At 56.1% G+C, this 12,123-nt stretch overlaps 1 protein-coding gene and 3 non-coding genes across 30 annotated transcripts in view; all 4 read left to right on the forward strand.

Annotated features, from left to right (window-relative positions):
- Positions 1-12,123, forward strand: part of EIF4G1 (eukaryotic translation initiation factor 4 gamma 1) — a 44,165-nt gene that overhangs the window by 22,750 nt on the left and 9,292 nt on the right. For 7 of the 27 annotated variants that reach the window (XM_043522151.1, XM_037908525.2, XM_037908527.2 and 4 more), the window contains 11 exons: positions 362-454; positions 820-886; positions 5,728-6,579; positions 6,955-7,043; positions 7,402-7,609; positions 8,527-8,681; positions 10,249-10,368; positions 10,661-10,834; positions 10,919-11,116; positions 11,484-11,630; positions 11,756-11,992. In XM_043522151.1, the coding sequence (XP_043378086.1) occupies positions 362-454; positions 820-886; positions 5,728-6,579; positions 6,955-7,043; positions 7,402-7,609; positions 8,527-8,681; positions 10,249-10,368; positions 10,661-10,834; positions 10,919-11,116; positions 11,484-11,630; positions 11,756-11,992 (2,340 nt within the window). The remainder of the gene's footprint in view (positions 1-361; positions 455-819; positions 887-5,727; positions 6,580-6,954; positions 7,044-7,401; positions 7,610-8,526; positions 8,682-10,248; positions 10,369-10,660; positions 10,835-10,918; positions 11,117-11,483; positions 11,631-11,755; positions 11,993-12,123) is intronic. The other 20 variants (XM_043522154.1, XM_037908528.2, XM_043522161.1 and 17 more) reach the window with 6 other exon arrangements.
- LOC114021404 lies at positions 7,113-7,189 on the forward strand. The gene has a single exon (XR_003565975.1). It is a non-coding gene; the product is annotated as a small nucleolar RNA SNORD66 (small nucleolar RNA).
- Positions 7,658-7,734, forward strand: LOC114021403. Its single transcript, XR_003565974.1, has one exon. It is a non-coding gene; the product is annotated as a small nucleolar RNA SNORD66 (small nucleolar RNA).
- LOC114021402 lies at positions 10,411-10,486 on the forward strand. The gene has a single exon (XR_003565973.1). It is a non-coding gene; the product is annotated as a small nucleolar RNA SNORD66 (small nucleolar RNA).

Here is a 12,123-nt window from a genome sequence, read left to right on the forward strand (position 1 = left end):
CTGACCCGCTCCCCGCCCGGTTGCTCGGGGATCAGGTACGGGGCTGTCCCGGCCCTGGGGTGTGCGGGGGGCTCGCTGCCTGGGAGGCAGTTCTGTCCTGGAGCAGATCCGCAAGAGGCCTCTGCCTGGCTGCACTGTACATGCAGGGGACGTTAGGGCTGGGTTGAACCCAGCCCTCGGGTGGGGTGCAGGGCAGCCTGGAGTGGCGTGAGCTGGTTAGCTGTGCCCTGCTGCCAGCTTATCCCTTGCTTTGGGATGTGTGCGCCCCTCCCTTCACCCTGCCAACGCGGTGGGGGGGAGAAAGGGGAGTGTGGGCCCCCTCCGCTAATGGATGCTCTGCCTCTCTCTCTTATATGGGCAGATCCGGATACGAGATCCAAACCAGGGCGGCAAAGACATCACCGAAGAAATCATGTCTGGAGCAAGGACCTCTTCCACCCCCACCCCTCCTCAGGTAAGGGGCCCCTCCCTAGCTGCCCCACTGACTGCCCCCCCCCCCCCCCCACACACACACAAGTGATGGGCCTTGCATGTTCCTTCTCTAGGGAGGGGTGGTATGTGGCTGTGAGTTTAAGGGCTTGTCTACACTTACAGGACTGCACGGTTGTAGCCGCACTGCTGTAGCACTTAATGAAGACGCTACCTAGGCCGACAGGAGAGCGTCTCCCTTCAGCGTGGGCGCTCCCACCTCCCCGATAGCTGGTAGTTGTCCTGCTCAGGGGCGTGGAAAATCCACACCAGTGCGTGAGGTCGTTATACTTAAGTTCTTAGTGTGGGGGAAGGGCACTCATTAAACCTTCATGTGCTTCTGTTCCACAGGCTGGAAGCGGTTTGGAGCCACAGGCCAATGGCGAGACGCCCCACGTAGCGGTTATTGTCCGGCCAGGTGGGTGTCTGGGGTGGGGTAGGGGCATCCCCCATGGACTGGTTATAGAGAATCAGCTGCCTGCGGCCAGTGTGGGACCTGGGGTAGGAGCAGGAGAGCAGCCAAGCGGCTGAAGGGCTGGGGTGACTGTCCCCGGCTTGCGGCCTGTTGCTCTCTCCTGCTGTGACCTCCTGCAGATGGAGCTGTTGGGGTGAGGGAGGGAGAAGCTCCTTAAGTCCTTGGAGGCTGGTGGGGGGTTTCCTCTCCTGGAATCTGGGGGCCCCCATCCCGAGCTCGTGGCAGGATTGGTCCCTGCAGCATTGCACTCGGGCTAGTTCAGTGTCCCAAGCAATGTGGCTCCCGCCCCTCCTCTGGGCAGTCGATGCTCCAGCCCCACGTGCCTTACCTGGGAGGCCGTTCTCCCTAAGACTCAGGCTAGAACCTCCCCCTTTCTTAGTTTCACTCCATTTGCCCAGAGCCCCCCTCCTTGGGGTTTCTACCTGTTGGGTGGTTAGATTCATCCAAGCTCAGCACACCCAGCGCTCTCCATCTCTGCTCCAGGCTCAGCCTCTCCAGCTCGGTAGCTCTTCTCCGAACTCCTTCCCTAGGGCAGGGTATCCCTCGAGTGATGTGGAGAGGACCAGGCCCTCCCAGCTCCGGGACAGGGGGCTCAATGTAAGCAGCTCAAACTGGCATCAACCTGTCTTCTTTGTGCCCATGTCCCATGGCAAACTGGTCTGGTTGGAAACCAGGTGTGTCTCAGCTTCTCCTTCACCCTCGCCGCGGGTCTGGATTTCAGGTTATTCCCACTAAGAGATCAGCTGCGGTTTTCTGTCACTTTCTGCCTGTTTCTGATCACTTTGGACCCTTTGTGATCACGGCAGGGCCTCCTAGTTCAGGGTCACCGTGACCAATGTCTTGGGGCAGTCCCATCCCCAAGGCAATGTGCAAGCCAAGCAACTCTAATTCTGCAAGTCATACTGGCTGAGATGGTGTTGAATGCTCCCCTAAAGCCCAGGTATTCCTCTGCTGGGTTCCCAGCTCGCAGCCTGCTTTGTCGGTCTACAGCCAGCACTTGTCTGGCTGGGCCTGCCTGGGTCTGTACGAACCCTGTGGCTGCTTATAGCTCCTGCTGCCATTAGTCTGACATTCATACCTAGATGCTAGAACCATTCCATGCTCAGGGTGCCTCTTCCAGTACTGAGAAGCCAATAAGCCTTGATTTCACTGCGTGATCCAAATCCACCCCAGACAATTCTCCCTCGTTTCCACTCCCCCATCCTGCTGTTGGGCCCCTTGTCCTGGCCCACCTCCAGGAATACTTAGTGATTTGTCTGTCAGGGTTTCTCAGCCTGGGGGTTGGGACCCAAAATTGGGTCACCAGAGTGTTTCAAAGGGTTGCGTAGCAGCTCCTGTGGCCCCTGTCCCATCGGGCTGACTGGGCTCGCCTCCCTGCTCCAGGCACTGGAATCTCTCAGGTTCCAGTGACACTCAGGTTTAGCCCAGCCGTCATGATGACGGGAGCCTAGGTAGGCCAAATTTGAGTGAGTGGCACTGCAACTGCATGAGCCAGGTCACAACTCCACTCACACACATTTGGTCCAGTCAGGGGGCAGGGCCAAACCCAAGAGTTGCTGCAAACCCGGAGGTTGCAACGCCCGGAGTGGAGAGCCAAGCCCAGCCAGCCTCACGGCACAGGAGCTGCAGGAGCCGCCCCTATGGTGAGAGTGCTGGGCAGGACCCAACCCCACCCGGGTGCAGGATCTGGCCAAAACCACCCCAGGGCGGGGCTGTAACCACGGTTGAGCAAGCAGGTCAGCTACCCCTGGCTGACGCCAGGTGGCTCGGGCCAGCCCTGCGCGGCGGAGCTCGGGGCGGGACCTCCGCCCATGACTCGCCTCAGCGGGTCACCCAGTCTGTCTCAGTTGGGGTGGCGCAACCAAAAAACAGGGCATTGCCTCTGGTAGGGGGCACAAATATGCTTGCTGGCCCTGGGTGCTAAAATGCCTAGTTACGGCTCTGCCCAAGGCCTCCACCCCCAGACTATTTACTGGGTTGTGACAAGCCATAGGCATTTACAAGTGGGTCCTGAGCCAGAAGGGTTGTGAACCACTGGTCTAAGTGACCGTTGTGGTGTTTCACTAGAGGTCAGACTTGTGAGGTGTCATTGCCGATGTGCTCAAAGAAATCTAATAGGCAAGGCATGGCTTTTCCCTGCAGAGTCTGGTTTCTACCAATTTGTCCAGTGCTGAAGTTAGGCTCACCGCTCTGTAATGGCTGGGTTCTCCTCTGGAGCCTGGTTTTAAAAATCCGCGCTATATTAGCTAACTTCGTCATCTGATACAGAGGCTGATTTCAGTGATAGGTTACGTGTTACAGACAGTAGTTGTGCAGTTTCATCTTTGAGTTCCTTCAGATCTCTTGGGTGAATCCCATCTGGTCCTGGTGACTCATTGGTAAACTAAACAGTAATCTGTTCTTAAACCTCTCCTACTGGAACATCAATTTGGGACAGTGCTTTAGATTTGTTGCCCCAAAAGGATAGCTCTGTTGTGGGGATCTTCCGCCAGATCCTCTGTAGTGAAGACTGATGCAAAGAATTCAGTTAGCTTCTCTGCAATGACCTTGTCTTCCTTGAGTGCTGCTTTAACATATCTGGTGTCTGACTGGTTGGCAGGCTTCCTGCTTCTCACGCACTTGTTTTTGCATCTTTAGTAAGTTGCTTCTCAAATTCTTTCCTGGCCAGACTTCTTATACTTTTACATTTTACTTTCCAGAGTTTGTGCTGCTTCCTGTTTTTCTCATTGGGATTTGATTTTTTTTATTTGGGGTATACATTTAATAGTCTGAGCCTCTATTAAGGTGTTTTGAAAGTAGTCTCCATGCTGCTTGCAGGCCTTTTACCCTTGTTCTCTTTTTAATTTCCCTCTAACTACCATCCTCATTCCTGTGTTGTTCCCCTTTTTAAAGTTAAATGTTACTATTGGAGATACAGTAGTGGGGAGAAAAGATAAAAGAAGGATAAGACACTTTATAGGATCCTGTGATGATATGGACAATCAGCCCGGAGTCTGCAGGGACAAGCTGTGCCTTGCTCATCTATTAGAATTGTTTGAGGGAGTCACCAAGCATGTGGATAAGGGTGATCCAATTGACAGTGTATATGGATTTTCAGAAACCCTTTAACAAGGTCACACACCAAGGCTCTTAAGGAAACTAAGTAGCTGTGGGATAAGAGGGCTGATCCTCTCATGGGTCAGTAACTGGTTGAAAGATAGGAAACAAAGGGTAGAAATAAACGGTTGGTTTTCACAGTGAAAAGAGGTGAACAGCAGGGTCCCCTGAAGATCTGCACTGGGATCAGTGCTGTTCATCATTTTCATTAACAATCTAGAAGAAGGAGGAAACAGTGAAGAGGCAAAGTTTGCAGATGATATAGAATCATTTGAGTCCAAAGCTGCCTGCAAGGAGTTAGAGGCTCTCACAAAACTGGGTGACCGGGCAACAAAATGGCAGATGAAATTCAATGTTGATAAGTGCAAAATAATGCACATTTGAAAAAAATAATCCCAGCTAAACATACACCCACTATAGTGACATTTCACTTTAAGAAGGGGAACTACACTGTTCTTTTCTTGTTACCACTCAAATTGATCTTGGAGTCACCGTAGATAGTTCTTTGAAAACTACTGCACAATGCACAGCAGTGGTCGGAAAGGTGAACAGTTAGGAACTATTAGGAAAGGCATAGAAAATAAGACAGAAAATATCAAAATGCCTCTATGTAAATCCATGGTGTGTTCGTTCAACTCTTGAATACTGTGTCCAGAGGATATGGTGGAGGGGAAGCAAACAGTGATTAGAGGTATGGACCAACTTCCATATGAGGAGGGACTAAAAGGATTAGGCAGCATAGAAAAAAGATGATCAAGGGGGGATAAGACAGAAGGCTCTAAAATCATGAATGGAGCGGAGAAAGTGACTAGGGAAGTGTTATTTACCATTTCATACCCTACAAAAACGAGGGGTCACTCGATGCAATTGATAGGCAGTGGGTTTAATACAAGCAAGAGGAAGGACTCCACACTATGTGCCGTTAACCCGTGGAACTCAATGCCACTGAATATTATGGCCAAAAGAATAACTGGGTTCAAAAAAGAACTGGAGGAAAGGTCTATCAGTGGCTATTAGCCAAGATAGTCAGACATGCAGCCCCATGCTCTGGGTGACCCGTAACCTCTGAGTATCAGAAGCAGGAGAGGAAGATGAGCGGATCACTTTGTAATTGCTCTGTTCTACACACTCCCCTGAAGCTGTGGTGCGGGCGACTATCAGAGACACGGTATAAATGCCCATGGTCTGACCCAGTGTGGCAGCTCTTGTGTTCCGACGTGGCACTGAAGCCTTGTTTGTGATTCCCAACTTCACTCCGGTGCCTCTTCAGAGCCTGGTCTCATGCGTGCTGTGCTCCAGCACAGTAGCCGACTGCAGGTGTATTTGTTAGCAGCTCAGCCCCTTGATGCCTGATCTCCCCTGTCTGCTGCAAACTCCTTGCTCCTGTGGGGCAGGACCCTACTTCGCCTCCATAGACATTTGCCCTCTGTTCTTCCAACCCCTCCTCCTGGCTGCCGTTTATTTCCATCTCTTCCTGCTCCTCTCACTGGCTCCTTTGTTCTTCGGCCTTTGTCGGGTGCTTCACCCAACCCTGCTTCCTTGGCTTCCCCCTTGACCCTGAGCCCCTCCTTCCTCTGTGGCAGCCAGCTGACACCCAAAAGCCCACCTGTGCCCCCAGCTCCACAGATTGGCCCTGGGAAGCAGGCTTTCCCTGGGCACCGCTAACGCCCTGTCTCCCTTCTTTGCAGATGACCGCCCAAAGCCTGTCCCGGTTGTAAGTAAACCCGTCTCCCTAGAGCCAAGTAAATCAGCGTCCCCGTCTCCCCCGCCTCCCCTGATCGCTGAGGTGGAGCCCGTGCCGCTGGCCGCGGTGACACTGGTGCCGATGGAGAGCCCAGTGGACGTGGACACTAAAGCAGAGCTGGCTGAGGCTCCTGCAGAGACACATGAACCTCTTAAAGCCACCACTACAGTGCCAGGGGGCATGGAGCAGCCCGAGGAAGCCTCTGCCTTGGACACAGAGCCCCAGGAGGAGGCAGCTGCCACCCCTGTCCTGGAACCCCCAGCCCTGGAACCCCCAGCCCAACCAGTGCTGGTAGAAACACAAGAGGAGGTGGTGCCCCCGGAGGTGGTGCCCCCGGAGGTGGTGCCCCTGGACGAGGAGCTGCCAGCTAAGCCTGCCACTCCCCCCAGCCCCTCGCCCCCTGAGGAAGAGGCCTCCAGCGAAGCTGTTGTTGAATCCAATGGAGTCTTGGAGGAAACGCCTGAGCCAGTGGCCGAGCCACCTGTGTGCCAGCTAGAGCCGGTTGTGGAGTCTCCCGTTGCCCAGCCAGAGGAGCTGGTGCTGCCCAACGGGCTGGGGGTACCTGGCAAGCAGGAGGCCGACGAGCCAGAGGAGCAGCCAGAGTCAGATGTCAGCCCCATCTCGGAACCCGAGGAGGTTAAGGGAGAGGAGCCGGCCATCCCAGCCTCCCCCCCTGCAGAGGAGGAGGAGGAGGAACAGGAGGAAGAAGAGGAGTGCGAGGAGCCCCTGGAAGCACAAGAGCAGAATTCCCCGTTGGAAGCGCCTCTTTCCCAGAGCTCCGAGGAGATCACGCAAGGTGTGGGAGCTGGGAGGGGGGCACCCCTGTGCTAAGGATGGGGGCTCCTGGAGCAGGAAGCAAGGTCCTGTGTAGGCCTGTCTTGCAGCCTTCTGATCAGGTTGTGCCGGTGGTCAAGCTGTGCCTTGGCACTGCCTGGGGTCCCTCGCTGGGGCTGCTGGGCCACATGCTGCCCTATTGCGCCGCGGGGAGCCAGCCAGTGTGGGGCGGGCTCTGCGCGGGGAAAGGGCTGCGGAGTAGCAGGGGAATCTCTCCCTGCACTGCAGGGGGAGGGGCTCAAGATGTTTTTTTTTTTTCATTGGAGGGGTGGCCGCAGCATGTCTCTCTCTCCCCCTTTCGGGGCCGGGGTCTCACTTTCCTACCTCTCCCCTCCAGTTGCCGTGTCGGTGCCAAAGAAAAAGCGGAAAATGAAGGAGCTCAACAAGAAGGAAGCAGTGGGCGACCTGCTGGATGCCTTTAAAGAGGTGGGTGTGTGGTCTTGTGAGCCAGCATGGGCGCCGCATTCCCACCCCCTCACCTCCCAGAGCTGCTGCCTCTCGTGATGAGCTCCTGTTAGTGCCATCGTGTCTGGGCCACTGATGCACCGTGATGGAACTGAGGATCTGAGTTGCAGCAGGAAGTCGGGGTTCCCCCCAGCAGGGCCAGGGCTTGAGGGCATGGGGTAGTTGTGTGCCTAGCGCTCCCTCTAACTGGGAGCTCTCTGCACTGGGGGCTGCTATGGGACCAGGTATCCTGGGGCCCTGAGTGCGTTTCCAGGGTTTTGGGAGAGCCTGGCTGGGTTCCTCACTCATTTCTTGTCTCGCTGGCTCCTTTCATTGGAAGTCTCAGATCAGCGATGGTGCCTCTGAGGCAGAGAACAAGCCCCCAGCCTCTGTCCCAGCCCCGGAGCCCAAGGAGGCCGCCCCAGCCTGCCCCCAGGAGGAGACTGAGGAGACCTGGGAAGAGAAAGAGGACAAGCTGGATCCGGAGAAGGTCAAGGCCGCAGATCAGAAGTACCAGTACAAGGAAGGTGAGCCTTCCTTCAGCCAAAGTAGGTGTCCTGCTCATTGCTTCCTTCTTGCGCTCGGACTGGCCCGGCCTCCTGTGATGACATCCGCTATGAGCCATCGTGTCTGGGCCACTGACGCTCTGTGATGGAACTGAGGATCTGAGCAGGCGGGGGTTGCACTGGTGGGGTGTTGGGAGCACGCGCCGGTCGTCCCGCTGAGTTTCACCACTCCTGGCTTTCACTTCCCCTTGGTCACTGTCCTGGCTCGCCGGCTTCTGCAGAGACTCGACCCCAGCAGGGCCCACTAGCACCTAGCGCAAACTGGAACTGTGGCGGGGGGGGCAGATCCATTCACAACCTGCTTGTCCAGTGGGCACTGGAGGACAGCAGTTCTTTGGGCAGGGCAGTAGCTTCAGGCTTAGGCTGCAGGTTGGGTCCTGCAGACGCCGGAACCCGAGGGGTGATGCCAGCTCTGCACGTTGGGGAGCTGTGTGAGCAGCTTGCCAGGAGTCGGAAGAGCTGCAGGTCCCAGCATGCCCCGTGGCCTGCAGGCTTTGCCCGCTGGCTGTCCCTCTGCTGTATGTGAGGCTGCCCTGTTGTGGAGCCTCCTGATAGGCCGTCATGGCCCAAGGTTCTGCATCTGCCCTGTTGGGTTGATGTGGGCTTGACCCCCCTCCCCACATCCCCTTACATCAGGGTGGTGGGCAGAGACTGGCAGTGTCACCACTGAGCCAGGCATGACCTTCTTCCCACTGCAGGGGGGTTCCAGGGGCTGGGCTTGGGCTGGTACCGCTCAGTGCCCGCCGTGTGGGGTGCTCCTCTCTCCCTGCCCTGCTATACCACTTGGCCCTGCCTGCAGCTTCTCTGCCCCTTCTTCCTGCCTTGCGACGTCCCCCGGGTGTGGGCTGTGGCTGGGAGGGATGTGTCTTTTCAGGGTGGTCGCCTTTTGTCTGCCACAGAACAATGGAAGCCTCTGAACCCAGAGGAGAAGAAGAGATACGACCGGGAGTTCCTGCTGGGCTTCCAGTTCATCTTTGCCAGCATGCAGAAACCTGAGGGGCTGCCCCAGATCAGCGATGTGGTGCTGGACAAGGTCAGTGCCACCACCAGACTGGTGAGGACCCTGGATCTACCAGCGCAAGCTTGTTATCAGATGGGGGAAACGCTGCTAACCACTCTTAGTTCCGTGCTTGGTCTCTCTGTGGACTCTGCTATGGCCAGAACAGGAGACCCAAGTAGTTCAGGGGCGGGGGGGACGGGGGTTGGGCATTGCCATGGCACAGATCAGATCCCAGTGGAAATATAGAGGTGATACCCACCAAGCCAGCATTGGCCAAGTAGCTGTTCAGAAGTTATCTGGTGCACTCCTTGCACTTGGGCACATGGTGCTGGGAAGCTGAGAAAAGTACCCAGTCTGGAATGGGCAGAGCCTCCCTTGCTGCTTCTGACCTTTCCTGGGGCACTGTACAAACCACAGCAGCTCCTTCCCTGAGCCATGCCTGAGGTGCCTTCCCTGGGAGTTGTCCCATCCGTGTCCTCTCCCTTTGCTGTGGGAGAAGAGGATCTTGGTCAATGCGATGTAATGCAGATTGGAAAACATAGTCCCAACTGTACGTACAAAATGATGGGGTTTAAATTAGCTGTTACCACTCGAGAGAGATCTTGGAGTCATTGTCGGATAGTTCTCTGAAAACATCCCCTCAGTGTGCGGCGGCCGTCAAAAAAGCGAACAGAATGTTGGGAATCATTAAGAAAGGGATAGATAATAAGACAGACAGTATCATATTGCCCGTGTATCCGTGGTATGCCCCCATCTTGAATACTGCGTGCAGATGTGGTCGCCCCATCTCCAAAAAGATATATTGGAATTGGAAAAGGTTCAGAAAAGGGCAACAAAAATGATTAGGGGCACGGAACGGCTTCCGTATGAGGAGAGATTAACAAGGCTGGGACTCTTCAGCTTGGAAAAGAGAGGACTAAGGGGATATGATAGAGGTCTATAAAATCATGACTGGTGTGGAGACAGTGAATAGAGAAGTGTTATTTACTCCTCATAACACAAGAACTAGGGATCACCAAATAGAATTAATAGGCAATAGGTTTAAACAAACAAAAGGAAGTATTTCTTCACACAGTGCACAGTCAACCTGTGGAACTCTTTGCCAGAGGATGTTGAAGGCCAAGAAACTAACAGGGTTCAAAAAACTAGATAAATTCATGGTGGCTAGGTCCATCAATGGCTGTTAGTCAGGATGGGCAGGCATGGTATCCCTAGCCTCTGTTTGCCAGAAGCTGGGAATGGGCAATGGGGGATGGATCACTTGATGATTACCTGTTCCGTTCGTTCCCTCTGGGGCACCTGGCACTGGCCACTGTCGGAAGATGGGCTACTGGGCTAGATGGACCTTTGGTCTGACCCAGCCTGGCCGTTCCTATGAGTGTCATCCAGCCATTTCCCTTGTTGGGCTCCCACTGGGCCCTGGTAGAGCTGTCTGGCCTGTGCCTTCTGGGTGCCCTGCTCCCTTCCTGGCATTGGCCGCTCTTCTGCAGTGACCCTTCTCCACTGGGCATCCTGAGGATGTAGCTGGCCAGTGGGGTCTGGCTCTGCATTCAGCCCAGCAGGTTGGGAATCCTCAGTGGTTTTCATGCCCCCTCCCTCCCTCCCCCCTTCTCACTTGCAGGTGAATAAAACGCCGATGCGACCGCTGGACCCCATTCGCCTGAGCGGGATGAACTGCGGCCCTGACTTCACCCCTTCCTTTGCCAACCTGGGCCGTCCATCCATGGGCAACCGGGGACCGGTAAGTGCTTCAAAGGGTCACCAGCCTCAGCCTCCTGCTCGCCTGCATGATGATCTCCTGTTTGTGCCATCGTGTCTGGGCCACTGATGCTCCGTGATGGAACCGAGGATCTGAGCAGGCCCAGGAGCCTGTGCTGGTGCCATTGGCCCATCTGGCTTGTATCTTACAGTGGGGGCTCCCCAGCATGGGGGCTGGATACAGACCCATTGCATGGGGTGCAAGGCCCCAGGTCTGCCTGACAGTGGCGTGTGGGGAGATGAGAAGGGAAGTGCTGATGTCTCCTCTTCCTCAGCCTGCAGGGTTGGGCCCACGCCGCTCGCAGCAGAGCCAGAGGAAAGAGCCCCGGAAAATCATTGCCACGGTCTCCCTGAACGAGGACATCAAGCTCAACAAGGCTGAGAAGGCCTGGAAGCCCAGCAGCAAGCGGGCTGCCGAGGAGGAGGATCCTGACAACATCAAGACGCAGGTAGGTAGGGAGGAGCTATGAGGAGCAAGGGGGCTTGGGGCGATAGGCCAGCTCTCACTGACGGTGTCTGGGGTGTCCCTGCAGGACCTGTTCCGGCGTGTGCGCAGCATCCTGAACAAGCTGACGCCGCAGATGTTCCAGCAGCTGATGAAGCAGGTCACGGAGCTGTCCATCGACACTGAGGAGCGGCTCAAGGGCGTCATTGACCTCATCTTCGAGAAGGCCATCTCCGAGCCAAACTTCTCCGTTGCCTATGCCAACATGTGCCGTTGCCTTATGGGGGTGAGTGCCCTGAGGGCTCAGCTCCTCCGAGCTCTGTGTGCCCTGGCACCTTCCTGCCACAGAAATCAGAGCCTCCTAGAGACTTTGTGGAGCCAGGACCCCCATCTTACAGGTGGGGAAACTGAGGCACCGTGGGGGACAACAGAGGGATTTCTATGAGGTGGCAGAGCTGGAGATGGATGGAAGCCATGGGTCCTGGCTCCCAGCTCTAATGGCTCAGACACTGCACCTTGCGTGGGGTGGAGCTGGCAGCTGTCCCTGTGTTGGGCTGGAGCAGGACTGGCTGTGGGGGGTGAGGGTACAGGGCTGGTTGTCCAGCCTGGCGGGTATTACCCCACCTCACCTCTGGTCCCGTCCCTCCCTGCAGTTGAAAGTCCCCACGACTGACAAGCCGGCGGTGACCGTGAACTTCCGCAAGTTGCTGCTGAACCGCTGCCAGAAAGAGTTTGAGAAGGACAAGGACGACGACGAGATCTTTGAGAAGAAGCAGAAGGAGATGGATGATGCTGCTGCCGTGAGTGGGGCTGTTCCCAGAGGGCAGGGGGGCGAGGCGTGGGCACTGCCCCATTGTGAGGTGTGATCAGGAGCAGTGGGCTGCGGCTCTCCTGGGTAAACCCCACTCCCCTCCCCTCCCCACAGCCGGAGGAGAAGGCTCGCCTGAAGGAGGAGCTGGACGATGCTCGGGACAAGGCCAGGAGGCGCTCTCTGGGGAACATCAAGTTCATCGGGGAGCTCTTCAAGCTGAAGATGCTGACGGAGGCCATCATGCACGACTGCGTGGTCAAGCTGCTCAAGAACCATGACGAGGAGTCGCTCGAGTGCCTGTGCCGTCTGCTCACCACCATTGGCAAGGACCTGGACTTCGAGAAAGCCAAGGTAGCTGCTGCCCTCTTCCCCCCAGCTTCCCTGCCCCGGGTCTGTAAGTCCGGGCACCCTGGAGAGCCAGGGAGCCCCCGAAAGCAGGGCACGTGGCAGCAGCTGTCCCTACAGGGCTGCTCCACCTTGCT

The sequence above is a fragment of the Chelonia mydas genome, chromosome 9, assembly GCF_015237465.2.
Source record: "Chelonia mydas isolate rCheMyd1 chromosome 9, rCheMyd1.pri.v2, whole genome shotgun sequence".
Classification (NCBI taxonomy): domain Eukaryota; kingdom Metazoa; phylum Chordata; order Testudines; family Cheloniidae; genus Chelonia; species Chelonia mydas.